This window comes from Panthera leo, chromosome E3, assembly GCF_018350215.1.
Source record: "Panthera leo isolate Ple1 chromosome E3, P.leo_Ple1_pat1.1, whole genome shotgun sequence".
NCBI lineage: Eukaryota > Metazoa > Chordata > Mammalia > Carnivora > Felidae > Panthera > Panthera leo.
This window is the reverse complement of record NC_056694.1, coordinates 39,501,439-39,513,771: the sequence shown is the minus strand read 5'-3', so window position 1 is coordinate 39,513,771 and position 12,333 is coordinate 39,501,439. Positions and strand designations below refer to the sequence as shown.

The 12,333-nt window shown below is 64.5% G+C and overlaps 1 protein-coding gene across 5 annotated transcripts; it reads left to right on the top strand.

The window, feature by feature from the left end:
- Positions 1-1,316: 1,316 nt before the first annotated feature.
- Positions 1,317-11,897, top strand: SLC9A3R2 (SLC9A3 regulator 2). Of its 5 annotated transcripts, none has more exons than XM_042922447.1 (7): positions 1,317-1,579; positions 4,320-4,520; positions 9,669-9,848; positions 10,165-10,318; positions 10,388-10,431; positions 11,010-11,075; positions 11,319-11,897. In XM_042922447.1, the coding sequence occupies exons 1-7, from the start codon at positions 1,367-1,369 to the stop codon at positions 11,475-11,477; spliced, it is 1,017 nt and encodes a 338-aa protein (XP_042778381.1). In that variant the 5' UTR covers positions 1,317-1,366; the 3' UTR covers positions 11,478-11,897. The 5 variants fall into 5 exon arrangements, with proteins under 5 accessions (XP_042778381.1, XP_042778376.1, XP_042778378.1 ...); XM_042922442.1 differs by having other exon boundaries at positions 1,320-1,579; positions 11,010-11,072; XM_042922444.1 differs by lacking the exon at positions 11,010-11,075 and having other exon boundaries at positions 1,320-1,579.
- Positions 11,898-12,333: the final 436 nt, after the last annotated feature.

The window sequence follows — 12,333 nt, the reverse complement described above, 5'->3', positions numbered from 1 at the left end:
AGCACTAGGCCCAAGCTGAGTCTGCCTCTGCCCCCATGGGGAACTGCCTGGGCTGGCTAAGCCTCAGCCCGGGGAACCAGGTATGTGCAGGGGGCTGGGCAGGCTGGGAAGGGGCAGGGGCAGGCTGAGGGGGAGCCTGCAGCTCAGCTGTCTTCCTGTATCCGAGGCTGGGGAAGCGCTCGGTGGTAAAGTGTGGACTTGGCATCTCACAGCCCTGCCCTAGGGAGCCAGGGAACCTCGCCTGGGTCTCATTCCTCTTTAGAACTTGGTTCTCTGATCTGCACCCTGGGGTTGTTCCAGATAAAGTGTACTCAGAGCCACAACAAAGCATAAATGGTTTTCTGTTGTCATTCTTGTCTTGTTGGGGGAAGGGGTACTCCTGCTGGGGATGGCTAGATGCTAGGGGAGAAGGACAGAGGGAGGGGAGGGCTGGGGCAGAGATCACAGGGGCCAGCTCCTGGGAACAGCTTCTGTGAGCACTGGTCACCAGCCAGAGGTCAGAGGCCAAAGGCCTCAGTACATTTAATCTCTGCCTGGGATGACCAGGGGCACAAGTGAGAGGCCCAGGCTAAGAGAGGAGTGTGGGGGGTAATGTTTAATGGACGTGCCCAGCACAGGTCCACACAGTCTCTTTGGGAGGGCCAGGGCGCTGCCCAGTCACTAGCCTCCAGAATATAGGGAAGGGCTGCTGCCTTGTCACTTTCAAACTCCTCTTTCTGTCTCCTGGACCATCCTGGGACTCCGTTGGGCCAGGGCAGCTCTGGGTGCAGGAGGGATCCTGACACAGGGACACCGGGGTGTGTGTGTGTGTGTGTGTGTGTGTGTGTGTGTAGCGGGGGAAACTTCCTGAGGATGGTGGGCAGAGCTGTGGCTCTTGTTCTTACCCTCTGGCCGCTGTGTGCGGTTCCTCACCCTGAAGACCCTTTCTCCACTCCTCCCCCCACCTCCGCAGCCCGCCTTGGTGCCACGCATACAGTAGGTGCTCAATAAATGCCCCTGGAGCAGGAGGCAAAGGCGCTGGCGCCAGGGAGGCTGCCCAGAGTCGGGGCAAGACCGAGCGGGGGGGGGGGGGTCCCTAGGCCCCGCAGCCTCCGCCGGGATTGGCGGGGTGCCGAGGCAGGGCCGTGGCCGGGGCGGGGGCGGCCGCACGGAGGAGGCGGGGAAGGGGCGGGCGCGGGGGCGGCGCCGCAGCCGGAGCCGGAGCCCGAGTCCGAGTCGACGAGAGCCGAGCGAGAGCAGCCGAGGGCGCCGCCGGGTCCCCAGCGCCGTCGCTGCCGCCTCCGCGCCGCCCCCCGCGCCCCTGCCTGCCCGCGGCAGGCGTCAGCGCCGTGGCCGGCCCGCGGCCGGCCGGTGGGCAGCCGGCGTCATGGCCTCACCGGAGCCGCTGCGGCCGCGCCTGTGCCGCCTGGTCCGCGGCGAGCACGGCTACGGCTTCCACCTGCACGGCGAGAAGGGCCGCCGCGGGCAGTTCATCCGGCGCGTGGAGCCGGGCTCCCCGGCCGAGGCGGCCGCGCTGCGCGCCGGAGACAGGCTGGTCGAGGTCAACGGCGTCAACGTGGAGGGCGAGACGCATCACCAGGTGGGTGCCCGCGCCCCGCCCCCGGCCCGCTGCCCCGCTGGGCCCCCTCCCCGAGCTGGCGGGGGGCAGGGGGGGGGCGTCAACGACCGCCGCTCTCGGCATTGCCTGCTCCCAGGCCTCGGCGCCCTGCCCGGGGGCCCGAGGGGGTCGCACAAGGTCCTGCGTGGGCTCCGGCTAGGAGGTGGGGGAAGTGGCCACGGAGGCCGCCGGCCTCCTTCCTCGCCTCTGCCCCTCAGGCAGCTCGGTCCTGCACCGCGGAGGGGGCATCCTGGCAGGGAGGGGCCTGCACTGCGGCTCCTCGCCCTCGGCCCTGACACTTAAGTCTTGTTAGGGCCTCAGTGTGCAATGAATGGAGGCGTCCGTCACCTTGGGGGGCGTCTCCTTGGGGGGCGTCTCCGTGCAACTGGGGGCCCTGAGTGTTTTTCTGTGAGTGTCAGCACGTGCGTGTGTACACAGCTGGGTATGTGTGTGTACAGGTCCCTCTGGGGGTCACCCATGTGTGTGCACATCTGCCTGGGTGTACAGAAGGGTGTCACAATAAGGGCACACCTGTATGTGCTTGTATCAGCGAGTGTGTGTGTGTGTGTGTGCACGTGCGCACGTGTGGACTGTGTGTGTGAATATACGGGTCTGTACCCCTAGGTGTATATGTGTGGACAGATCTGCATGCTGGGATGTGTGTGTGTGAGCTGGGCTCTGTGTGCTGGACAGTGTATGTGTGAATATATAGGCCTGGGTGTGTGTGTGTGTGTGTGTGTGTGTGTGTGTGTGTGTGTGTCCAAGCCTGTGTGTCCACCTGCCTGGATATGTGTAGTTATCGTGTGTGTCCTGGCTGATGGTGTCTCGTTGGAGGCTGCCCAGCCCTGCGGGGGCCACTGCCCCGGCCCTCTGCCTCCTGCAGCTAGAGACGAGGGCCAGAGGGAAGGCAGGGTCTCTTCTCTGCAAGTTCTGCTTCCTGGGGACGATCTATCCCCCCCCTTGCCAGGGAGTCACCTGGCTTGAGTCCAGCCTCCCTCCACCCCTTCTGCTCAGGGTTCTCTGTGTCCTCCCCAGCACCTGTGAGTCTGTGACCTGTCTGCGTGGCTAGCCCTGGGGCCTAGAGATTAGTAAATGGCTTCTTGGCTGGACCGGCAGCCGAACTGCTGTGTCTACCCCTGGGGCCCTTGTCTGTCCATCTGTCTGCCTCCGTTCTGTCTTTAACCCAGAGTGTCGACTGGATAAAGCAGTTTGCTGAAGGAGGGTGGGGGTGTGGGCCAGAGGTCTTGAGTTGACGGAACAAGGGAGGGGCTGGCAGAGCTGATATCTGGCCTCAGTTTTACAGTCACTGCCGCCCTTGCCCCAAGGGCACCTGCTTCTCTCAGGCCTCTGGGGGTCCATCTCTAAGTTTACACGCAGGACCATGCTGTCCCAGGGGGGAAGAGAGGCAGTTACAGTTCCCATTCTACAGATGAGGACACTGATGCTTGAGGACATTGTGTGTCTTGTCTGGGTCCCACAGGCAGGAAGTGGCAGGGTGCTGGGGTCCTCCTGTCGCTCTCACTGAGAGAGCAGGATCAGAGGGGGGCCGGGGGGAAGATGGGCCTGGTTCACACCCTCCTATCTGCTGATGACTTCTGAGCAGCTGACGGGACCCTCTCTGCCCTCCCCCAAGACTTGGGGTGGGGGTGGGGGTTTTGTCCTTCCCACCCCAATGCCCAGTGGTCACTGCTCTGTCTCCCTGCAGGGCACACCCTGGCACGCATGCCCCATGGCCACCCACATGATGTAGACGCTTTGCGGGCACCCACATAGACGCACAGGTGGCCATAGCGTCACAGTTGTCCCACAGGTGGCCTCCGCCTGCCGGGTCTGAACCCTGTTTACCAGGTTGTGTGTGGGTACCCGAGCGAGGGCCTTGCCACAGGAATCCAGGCCTTCCCCTCTCTGCAGGTCCAGCAGGAAAAGGTCCGTGGCCATGGTTCCGAGGCAAATGAAGGCTCAGAGGCAGGGGTTTACTTACTTATTATTTTTAAGTTTATTTATTTTGAGACAGAGGGAGCCGGCCAGCGCGAGTGGGGGAGGGGCAGAGAGGGAGAGAGAATCCCAAGCAGGATCTGCGCTGTTGGCATGAGCCCGTTGAGGGGCTCAAACTCACACAAACCGTGAGATCATGACTCCAGCCGAAACCGAGAGTCGGACGCTTCACCGACCGAGCCACCCAGGCACCCCAAGGCCGCAGTTTAGACGTCCTTGGTCCACTACTGAAAAGAGCAGCAGTGGGCAGAGACCCCCCCCCCCCCCAGACTGGCACCTAGGGAGACCCCTTGTTCCCTCAAACCCAGACTGAGAGGCAAACCCTGAGGCAGATGGATGCATGCCTGCACACACACATGCACGCATGCAACGTGCACACACGCACACACACTGAAACCCTGAAGCTCAGCCACGCACCACCTTCCAGACCAGCTGCCTCATCCAGCTTCCCGGCCCTTCTCGGACAGGACCCTGGGCCGAGGCGAGTCCCTGCAGTGATCCTGTAGTCCCTGCAGCCTGTGTCGGGCGTCCTGGGTAAAGAGGGAGGGAGCTGCCTGAGCCCCCGGGGGTGGAGGGCGGAGCCGGCGGGCCTCTCGGTCCAGCCGCCCACCGCTGGCAGGCCAGCCGCCTGCCCGTGATCCTGGGCCAGCCCTGGGTGGTGCCACCGTCCATGTGCTGCCCAGAGCGCTGACCGCTGACCTGCTCCCCGCCAACCTGCCCGCCCCAGGTGGTGCAGAGGATCAAGGCTGTGGAAACGCAGACGCGGCTGCTGGTGGTGGACAAGGAGACGGACGAGGAGCTCCGCAGGCGGCAGCTGACCTGCACTGAGGAGATGGCCCACCGAGGGCTTCCGCCCATCCACGACCCCTGGGAGCCAAAGCCGGACTGGGCACGTGCCGGCAGCCTCGGCTCCGAGGCTGGCCAGAAGGTATGGCAGGTTCCGCCGTCTCCGCCTCTTAACGGCAGGCGGTCTCCCCCTCCGCTCACCTCCAGAAGTCTCTGTCTCCATCCCTTCTTCTCCCTCTCCGGGGCCTTGGCGACCACCCTCTTGGCTACGTGGGGCCACTCTTTCTGCCGTCAGCCTGTGTTCTAAGCCAGGTGGGGTCAGGGCAGCCTGGCCCTGGTCCCTGGCCCCCCATCGCCAACCCTCTTCCCCAGGATGCCCATCAGAGCTACCTGGCCTAGGAAAGGTCACTCTGTCGAGCCTGGCCGAGGGGCCCGGGGGCCTGGGAGGAGAGGCCCCCCAGGAGGGGGCGTCCCTAGCTCTGTGCTGGCCTCAGGTGTGTGTCTGAGGAGGCTGCTTGTGCTGGGAAGGCCCTAGGAGGGAGGGGCTGGTCCTTGCCCATGGGCGGCGCATGGTTGGGGACAGCTGAGGATACTCTAAGCTGAGTCTTCAGCTTGGGGTCTACAGCGGTTGGGGTGCTTCTCCTTTCCTGCCTCCACTCCAGGGTGGAAGAGGTGGAATTAACGTGCGTGTGGCCCTCCTTCCGGTGGCAGAACTTGGGGGTGGCCCCCTGGGGGAGGCCGAGAGGAAGAGCCTCATCGCGCTTACTCTGCCCTCTTGAAGCCCCAAGGTTGTTGTCCCTCATGCCCCCTTTGCCTTTTTTTTAAAGAAAACTCTCTCTCTCTCTCTCTCTCTCTCTCTGTGTCTCTCTTTTAATTAGAGAGAGAGAGAACACATGTGTGTGCAGGGCAGGAGCACAGAAAGAGAAGGAGAGAGAGAATCCCGAGCAGGCTCTGTGCTGTCAGCACAGTGAGACCATGACCCGAGCCAAGACCAAGAGTCCGACGCTTAATGGACTGAGCCGCCCAGGCACCCCTTTTTATGTTTGTCTGTTTGAATTTGAGAGGAGGTGGGGAGAAGAGCAGAGGGAGAGAGAGTGAGAATCTGAGCACGGAGCCCAACGCGGGGCTCGATCCCACGACCCTGGGCTCATGATCCGAGCCCAAATCAAAAGTCGGATGCTCAGCTGACTGAGCCATCCAGGTACCCCAAGGGAAATGTCTTCAAGGGATCCAATGCCAGGGGTTTCCCCAGATCCCACTTTGAGAACCAGCTGCCCTAGGTGGCGTGAGATCTGAAGTTTCTGTGTGTGCAGGGTTTCCGGGTGCGCGTGCCTCCCGTGTGAGCTGGTGGTGCTGGTGACCGGACGCTACGGTGTCTGTCCTAGGGGGCAGATGGCTTTTCAGGTGGGAAGCCAGCATGCGCACAGGTCTGCGCGTGAACCCTCAGGGGTGGTCATGGCCCGAATAGGGGGCATCAGGGTCAGGTATGTGCTTTCAAGGAGGTCCTGGGAGGGGTCACTGGCTGGCCCGGGCCCCTGGCCTTGCAGGCCTACAGTTGGAGTAGGGCCTCCTTCGGGCATCTTACCTCCAGGAGGAAGTGCCCTTCCCCCTAGGCGTTTATCCATTGAGTTAGACACAAATGCTGAATTCGCCTTCCTGTGGAAAGATCCGCCCTCGGGCCTTATCTGGAGGGTGGGGTGTCGAGGCACCTTGTCCTTGGGTGGGACCTTCCCCCTCTGCTATTTCAGGCTCTGGGAGCTACAGGAAGCCCTAGGAGGGGGCTTCCTCTGGGTGTATTTTTAGAGGAACAAAGTGGGGCCTGAGTGGCAGGGGCTCTGTGGTGGGGGCTGGCCTGGGGACAGGGAGTCCAGAAGGTCAGGGGAGGCCCAGGGGACAGGGTGTACCCCCACAGCCTCCCGGCCAGAGACCTGGTGTCCGATCAGTTGAGCTCAGAGTGTCAGAAGGAAGAGCCGGGCCCCGGCCGACCTGCACAGGACTAACTAGCCCTCAGGGTGCCTGGGAGGGTGATGCTTACGCACCGGGCCACGCTCCGACAGAGCTCCTGTGCAATGGGGCAGGGGGACCGGGTGGGACTCATGCGATCTGCTTAGGGCCAAGCTGGGAGTCATGGCTCCCTTTCCTCCATGCCGGCTGCGGAGTCCACTAATGCGGCCGGCCCCTCCCGTTGGGGTGCTGCGGGGTCCTAGTCGGTGGTGGTGACTCAGCCCCGGCCAGACCAGGCTCGGGTGGCCCTGCAGCTGCAGCGCAGCTGATCCTGACCGTGACGATAGGGGACAGCCCCCAAACAGACGGGACGGCTCGCAGCACCAGGGCCGTGGAGGTGGTGACAGACCCCGGGCCCCCACCCCCGTTCTGGAGGCCCTTGGGGGCTGTGAGTAAGGGGGAGAGTCCTTCAGGGGGTGGCCCTGCATGGGACCTAGTAACTACCAGAGGGCTCTGTTCTGTCTTCCGTTCTGGCGCCGGGGTCCCCTCCCTTGCCTCCCTGTCTCCCCAGCCTCGGGTCCTGGGAGCAGGGCAGGGCCTTCCAGCAGCTTCCTTCCTTCCTTTCTTGAGACTGAAAGCTAGCCAGTAGGGGGTGCCTAGCTGGGGCCCAAGCATGGGAGGGGGAACCCAGCCACCACCCTGCTCCCCAAAGTGACTCAGTGCCCCTGTCCCCACCCCTCCCTGGGGAGCCGGGGGCCCACAGTGGGAGGTGGATAAATGGGGTGGTGGCCTGGGCTGGCCAGAGAGCTCAGGCCACTCCAGCTGGACGCTCGTTGCCTGCCACTCTGTCCTGCCTCCCATGGCCCGCTCTCGGGATGCCACAGCAGCAGCCCCAGCTCCAGGAGCCCCTCCACAGAGCCCATCCTGGGGGCTTGTGCAGGTCAGGCTGGGTGGGGGCTGGGTGGGGGCAGCGTGGACCAGGAGGACCCCGGCAACCAGCTTAGCCCATGTCCCCCAGGGTCAGGAGAGGGCACTTGGGGCCCCCTGGTGCAAGCCGGCTGGACCCAGAGCAACAATGGGGGCCCTTCTCTGCCAGGGCTGGTGAGTCACCATGTGGGGGGAGGGGGCACAGCTCAGCTCCGGGGGTATACCCCCATGCCAGCTTCTTTGTCTGGTCGCGGGCTGGGCTGTGAGACCAGGGCTTGTCCAGCTCTGGGCTGCCCGGCCAGGGGCCCGTGGGAGCCCGTGGGAGCCCGAGGGCCTGGCTGGGAGGCGGCAGGAAGTGCTTGGAGCCAGGACAGGCAGTGAAGAATTTGAGCAATGCGCTAGGGCCTGCCTGCGCCCCCTCCTGACCCGCTGCTTCTCTTCTCTTCTCGGGGCCTCTCCTTGGGCCTCTCCGCTGCCTGGTCCCCCACGTCCCAGCCTCTCAACTGGAGGGTCCGGTGCCGGGTTTGTTGGTCCCTGGATCCAAGAGGGGAATTTAGGCAAGACTTCAGGAGAAGCCTCTTGGCTGGTGTGGTGAGCTGTGGCCGAGCCGGGTTGAGGCAGGGAGATGGCCAGGATGGTCCCAAACCCGGATGTGACTTCAGCCTGGCGTCGTGGCCCCAGATGCTCCCGCAGTCCTGCTTCCTGTTCGGGGGCCTTGAGAGACCTGCCAGGGAGGTCGCTGTGGAGGGCGTGAGAAGAGTCTGTAGCGCCAAGGGGGCTGGGCTGTCCTCGCACGCACGTGTCGCCGGGTAGCGTGTTTGTGAGCCGTGTGTGTTTAGATGTCCCGTCTCTGACCGCGTGCCTCTGCACGTGCACTTGCGAAATGTGTGTAACCCCGGCCCTGGCCCTGCTCCGGACCAGCCAGCCTCGGGGCCTCTCTGCTCTGACAGCCTGCAAGGGACAGGCACTTCCAGGTGTGTCTGGGAGAGCGGATGAGTCTGTGCGACAGGGCCCTGGAGAACTTGGGGGCCTCACGCCCATACGTTCTGCCCATGTTGCCCAGCCCAAGCCCTGGGACCAAGGAACTATAGCCCTGTTTGAGTTCCTGGGGTCATGGGGCCAGGTAGTGGCCTGCAGTGGGGATCCGGACGGCATGTCTGGGCAGGCTTTGGGGACCGGGGTCCCAGAGGAGGGGTGCAGGCTGGGCAGGAAGAGGGTGTTTGGGACAAGCGGGGGGCCCGGAGCCGGGGCAGGGCACCTGCCCTGTGATAAAAGCTGTACTCGGTCCTCCAGCCGGGCCGACTAGCAGGTTAGGGCACTCACGGTCAGGTTTGAGACTTGGAACAAGCTCACAGGCTTGGGGTCTGGAGTGGTCAGGGGGTGGCCTGGGCTGCAAGAGGCAGGTGCCCAAAGCTTGGAGACCTTCCCTGAGGGCAGGGGTAGGTGGAGGGTAACGGAGGGGACCCCGGGAGCGCCCCCACCCAGCACACGCTCACCTGCAGGCACACTCGAGTCCCGGGCGTCCTGGGCGTCCCGGGAAACCTGAGCTGCCTGCCCGCCCGCGCACTCCGGCCACCGGCCATGTTTAATTGAGCACCGTCAGCCGCTAGCCGCTCAGCACTGCGGTCACTGCCCCAGGCTGTGGCTGGGTGGGGGTCCTGGGGCCCGGCCCCTGCCTGCACGGCCCCTGACCCGGAGCCCTGCTGCAGGATGCCAGAGGTAAAGCGAGGCAAGGCCCTGGGTTGTCAGAGGCAGGGTAGGGGGACTCTGGGGGCACTAGTGGCCTTCTGTGTTCTGGCTGGGAGGGTAGGAGGGCAGGTCCCACCCTTGGCCTTCTCACTTGGCTTTGGCTGCAGCCCGTGTGCCCTGTCTCTGGGCCCCGTGGGGGTGGGGGTGGCCGCAGCTTGCTCTGGAATGTGAAAGCAAACACATCGCACTGGCCTATGGAGGCCGCTGGGAGAACAGACAACGTCAGCCCGGCACTCGGGGAGGGGGTGGGGAGGGGCTGCACAGGCAGGGCCCCCAGGGACAGTGGCCCCAGGACACTGTCACGAGTGGCAGCTATCTCACCTGGCTTCTACCACCCTCACCTGTGCTCTCCGCCGCCCTTCAGCTGACTTTGGCAGCACCCCTGCAAAGCCCCTGGTCCTGAAGTTGTTTTTGGATTTGGAAATTGAGGCTTTGCTTAGGACCTGCGGCTGGAGCTCGGTCATAGGCAGCCTAAGGGGGCAGGGGGCGGGGGCAGGCATGGGTGCACTATTTGTCCCTGAGACCTGGGGCCGCTGGGTGTGGGGTTGGGGATCCCTCTGGCCCACCTCCCCTGCAGCTGCATGCTGGGGCCCAGAGGCCTTGGGGGCTGGGTCGGTGGCTTCAAGAGGGGTGGGAGAGCAGTGCGGAACCTGGTCTTTTGTGCCTGCAGGATGTCAGTGGACCCCCCAGGGAGCTACGCCCTCGGCTCTGCCACCTGCGAAAGGGCCCCCAAGGCTACGGGTTCAACCTGCACAGTGACAAGTCCCGGCCGGGACAGTATATCCGCTCTGTGGACCCGGGCTCGCCTGCCGCTCACTCCGGCCTCCGCGCCCAGGACCGACTCATCGAGGTACCTGCCACACACACACACACACACACACACACACACACGTGTGTGTGTCTATGCCCCTGTCCTCTGAGTGTGTGTCTGGGCCCGTGTCCCCCACCCCGAGTGCGTCTCTGGCCCGTGTCCCCCGCGTGTGTGTCTGGGCAGGGAGGTCCTTGCTGGAGGAGGGAACACGCTGGGAACCTGAGCTGGGATTCCTCTTGCTGCCACGGCTGGTGACAATGTTGATGAATATTTGATGCCACACCTGGCCAGGTGGCTCAGGGGGCCTTTGGGGGCCTGACCTCAGGCAGCGCTGACCCCATGCTGCTGGCGGCAGGTGAACGGGCAGAACGTGGAGGGGCTGCGCCACGCGGAGGTGGTCTCCAGCATCAAGGCGCGAGAGGACGAGGCCCGGCTGCTGGTGGTGGACCCTGAGACGGACGAGCACTTCAGGCGGCTACGGGTCATACCCACCGAGGAGCATGTGGAAGGTGGGCCGCTGCCTGGGGACGTGGTGGAGCGTGGGGGGCTGGGCAGCCTCTGACACACTGTCCCCACAGGTCCACTGCCGTCACCCGTCACCAACGGGACCAGCCCTGCCCAGGTGAGAGGCCGGGACTGGACAGGGTGGGCACAGGAGACCCCAGTGGGGGCCTCTGGGGACCCACAGGCTGGACAGAGCCCCCCCCACCAGCTCGAGGTCTGCTTGTGTCGGTACGATCGTGGGGCTCACTCTTGCCCAACCCCTCGTAGCTTTGACGTCCGCCGTGGGGCCTGTCCTGGGCCAGCCACACCCCGGCTCCGTGGGGCGCCTGGCTGTGCCGTTCCCTCTGCCCACTGCTGGCTGGCGACCTGGAGTCACACTCAATGTCTTCTTGGGAAGCAGCCCCTGGTTTCACCCCAGGTGATGCTCCTGGGGGTGATTCCCGTCGTGAGCCGGCCAGGGCCAGGCCACCTGCCCGCTCACCGCTGGCTGTCCAGCGTCCTGCCCGGGCTGGGCCTGCAGCACAGTAGAGGCTCCGTGCCTACCGCCAAGCGGAAGCATGAGTGCGGCTCTGACGTGCGCGTAGGCACGCTTGCGCGCGCGCGCGCATGTGTGTGTGTGTGTGTGTGTGTGTGTGTGTGTGTGCACGGGCTCCTGGGCAGGGTCCCTGAAGCCACGCCTTGCCCTTGGTTTCCCAGCTCAATGGTGGCTCGGCGTGTTCGTCCCGAAGTGATCTGCCTGGCTTAGACAAGGACACTGAGGTAGCAAGTGCCTGCCGGTCTCCACTGCCGCGATCACACACTGGGGGGGTCAGAGGCCTTGGGGGTGGGTGTTTGTGGAGCTGTCGGCCTAGGCAGTGGGGTCACCACCTCCAGGAAGCCCTCTTGGGCCTGCCGCCCTGGCCCCGTCGGCAGGCCTCTGGTGTGAGCTTCCTGGGTAGGGTAACCTGACTGAGGGCTCGGGTCCAGGGCTCACTCTGGCCACCTGCCCACTCTGCTTGCCCCCAGGACAGCAGCACCTGGAAACGTGACCCCTTTCAGGAGAGTGGCCTCCACCTGAGCCCCACGGCGGCCGAGGCCAAGGAGAAGGCGAGAGCCACCCGGGTCAACAAGCGGGCACCGCAGATGGACTGGAACCGGAAGCGCGAGATCTTCAGCAACTTCTGAGCCCCCCCCTGCCTGTTTGCCGGCGACCCGGCCTCCTCCCCGCACGGGCCCAGCCCCGAGCTCCCCAGGCCTCAGTGGACTGGAGGGGGTGCCTCCTCACCCCCTTGAAGCCGTGCTGGGCCCACTGCTATCCAGGAACCAATGTGCGCCCCAGTGCGCCCCGTCCTGCCCCCCTACCTGCTGGGTGCTGGAGAGGGGAGAGGGCCCCCCCGCCCCCGCCTGCCAGTTGTGAGAGAGGGAGAGGGAGAGGCAGTGGCGACCGTGGCCCGGCCCTTGCTGCTCTGCCCGGGCCTGCTGACTTAAAGGAATTTTTGTTTTTGCTTTTCTTCCAAAAAAGAAAGAAAAAAAAAAAAAACACAGAGCTCCAGCTCCACACATGTTTCCACTTAATACCAGAGTCCCGCCCCCGCCCCCACCCCCACCCCCTTAGGACGCGCTCTCTAAGTCATTGCAATAAAACAAACCTTTCTCTGCAAACCACGTCCTCCCCACTCCTCAACAGCAGTCCTCTGAACTGGGAGTCCCGGGCACGTTCAGGGACAGAGAGATGGAGGGGGACCGGGCTGTGAGTGTGGGGGCTCCAAGGTGAGGCTGGGAGGCCAGATGTGGCTGTAGGAGCTGCCCCTCTGCCCCTGTCCCTGCTGTGGGGGGGGGGGGGGGTCACTAAGCCAGGCCTCCCATGTCCCCGCTGAACTGGTCTAGGGCACAGGGCCTGGGCTCCCAGGGGCCTGAGGATAGAGGCCCCGTGTCCCTGAAGAGGGTGGCCTCTGGACAGGCCTCTTGTCCCTGCGCCACAGCCCTGAGGCTGGGGGAGAGACTGCCTGCCCCCAGGAGACGCCACCCGCTCTCCCTTTCC

Bases quoted from the DNA above. Each gene is read 5' to 3' on its own strand.
- SLC9A3R2 (XM_042922447.1), top strand. From the start codon at position 1,367: ATGGCCTCACCGGAGCCGCTGCGGCCGCGCCTGTGCCGCCTGGTCCGC. The intron at 10,319-10,387 runs GTGGGCCGCTGC...CTGTCCCCACAG, and splicing joins CACCGAGGAGCATGTGGAAG to GTCCACTGCCGTCACCCGTC. The intron at 11,076-11,318 runs GCAAGTGCCTGC...GCTTGCCCCCAG, and splicing joins TAGACAAGGACACTGAGGTA to GACAGCAGCACCTGGAAACG.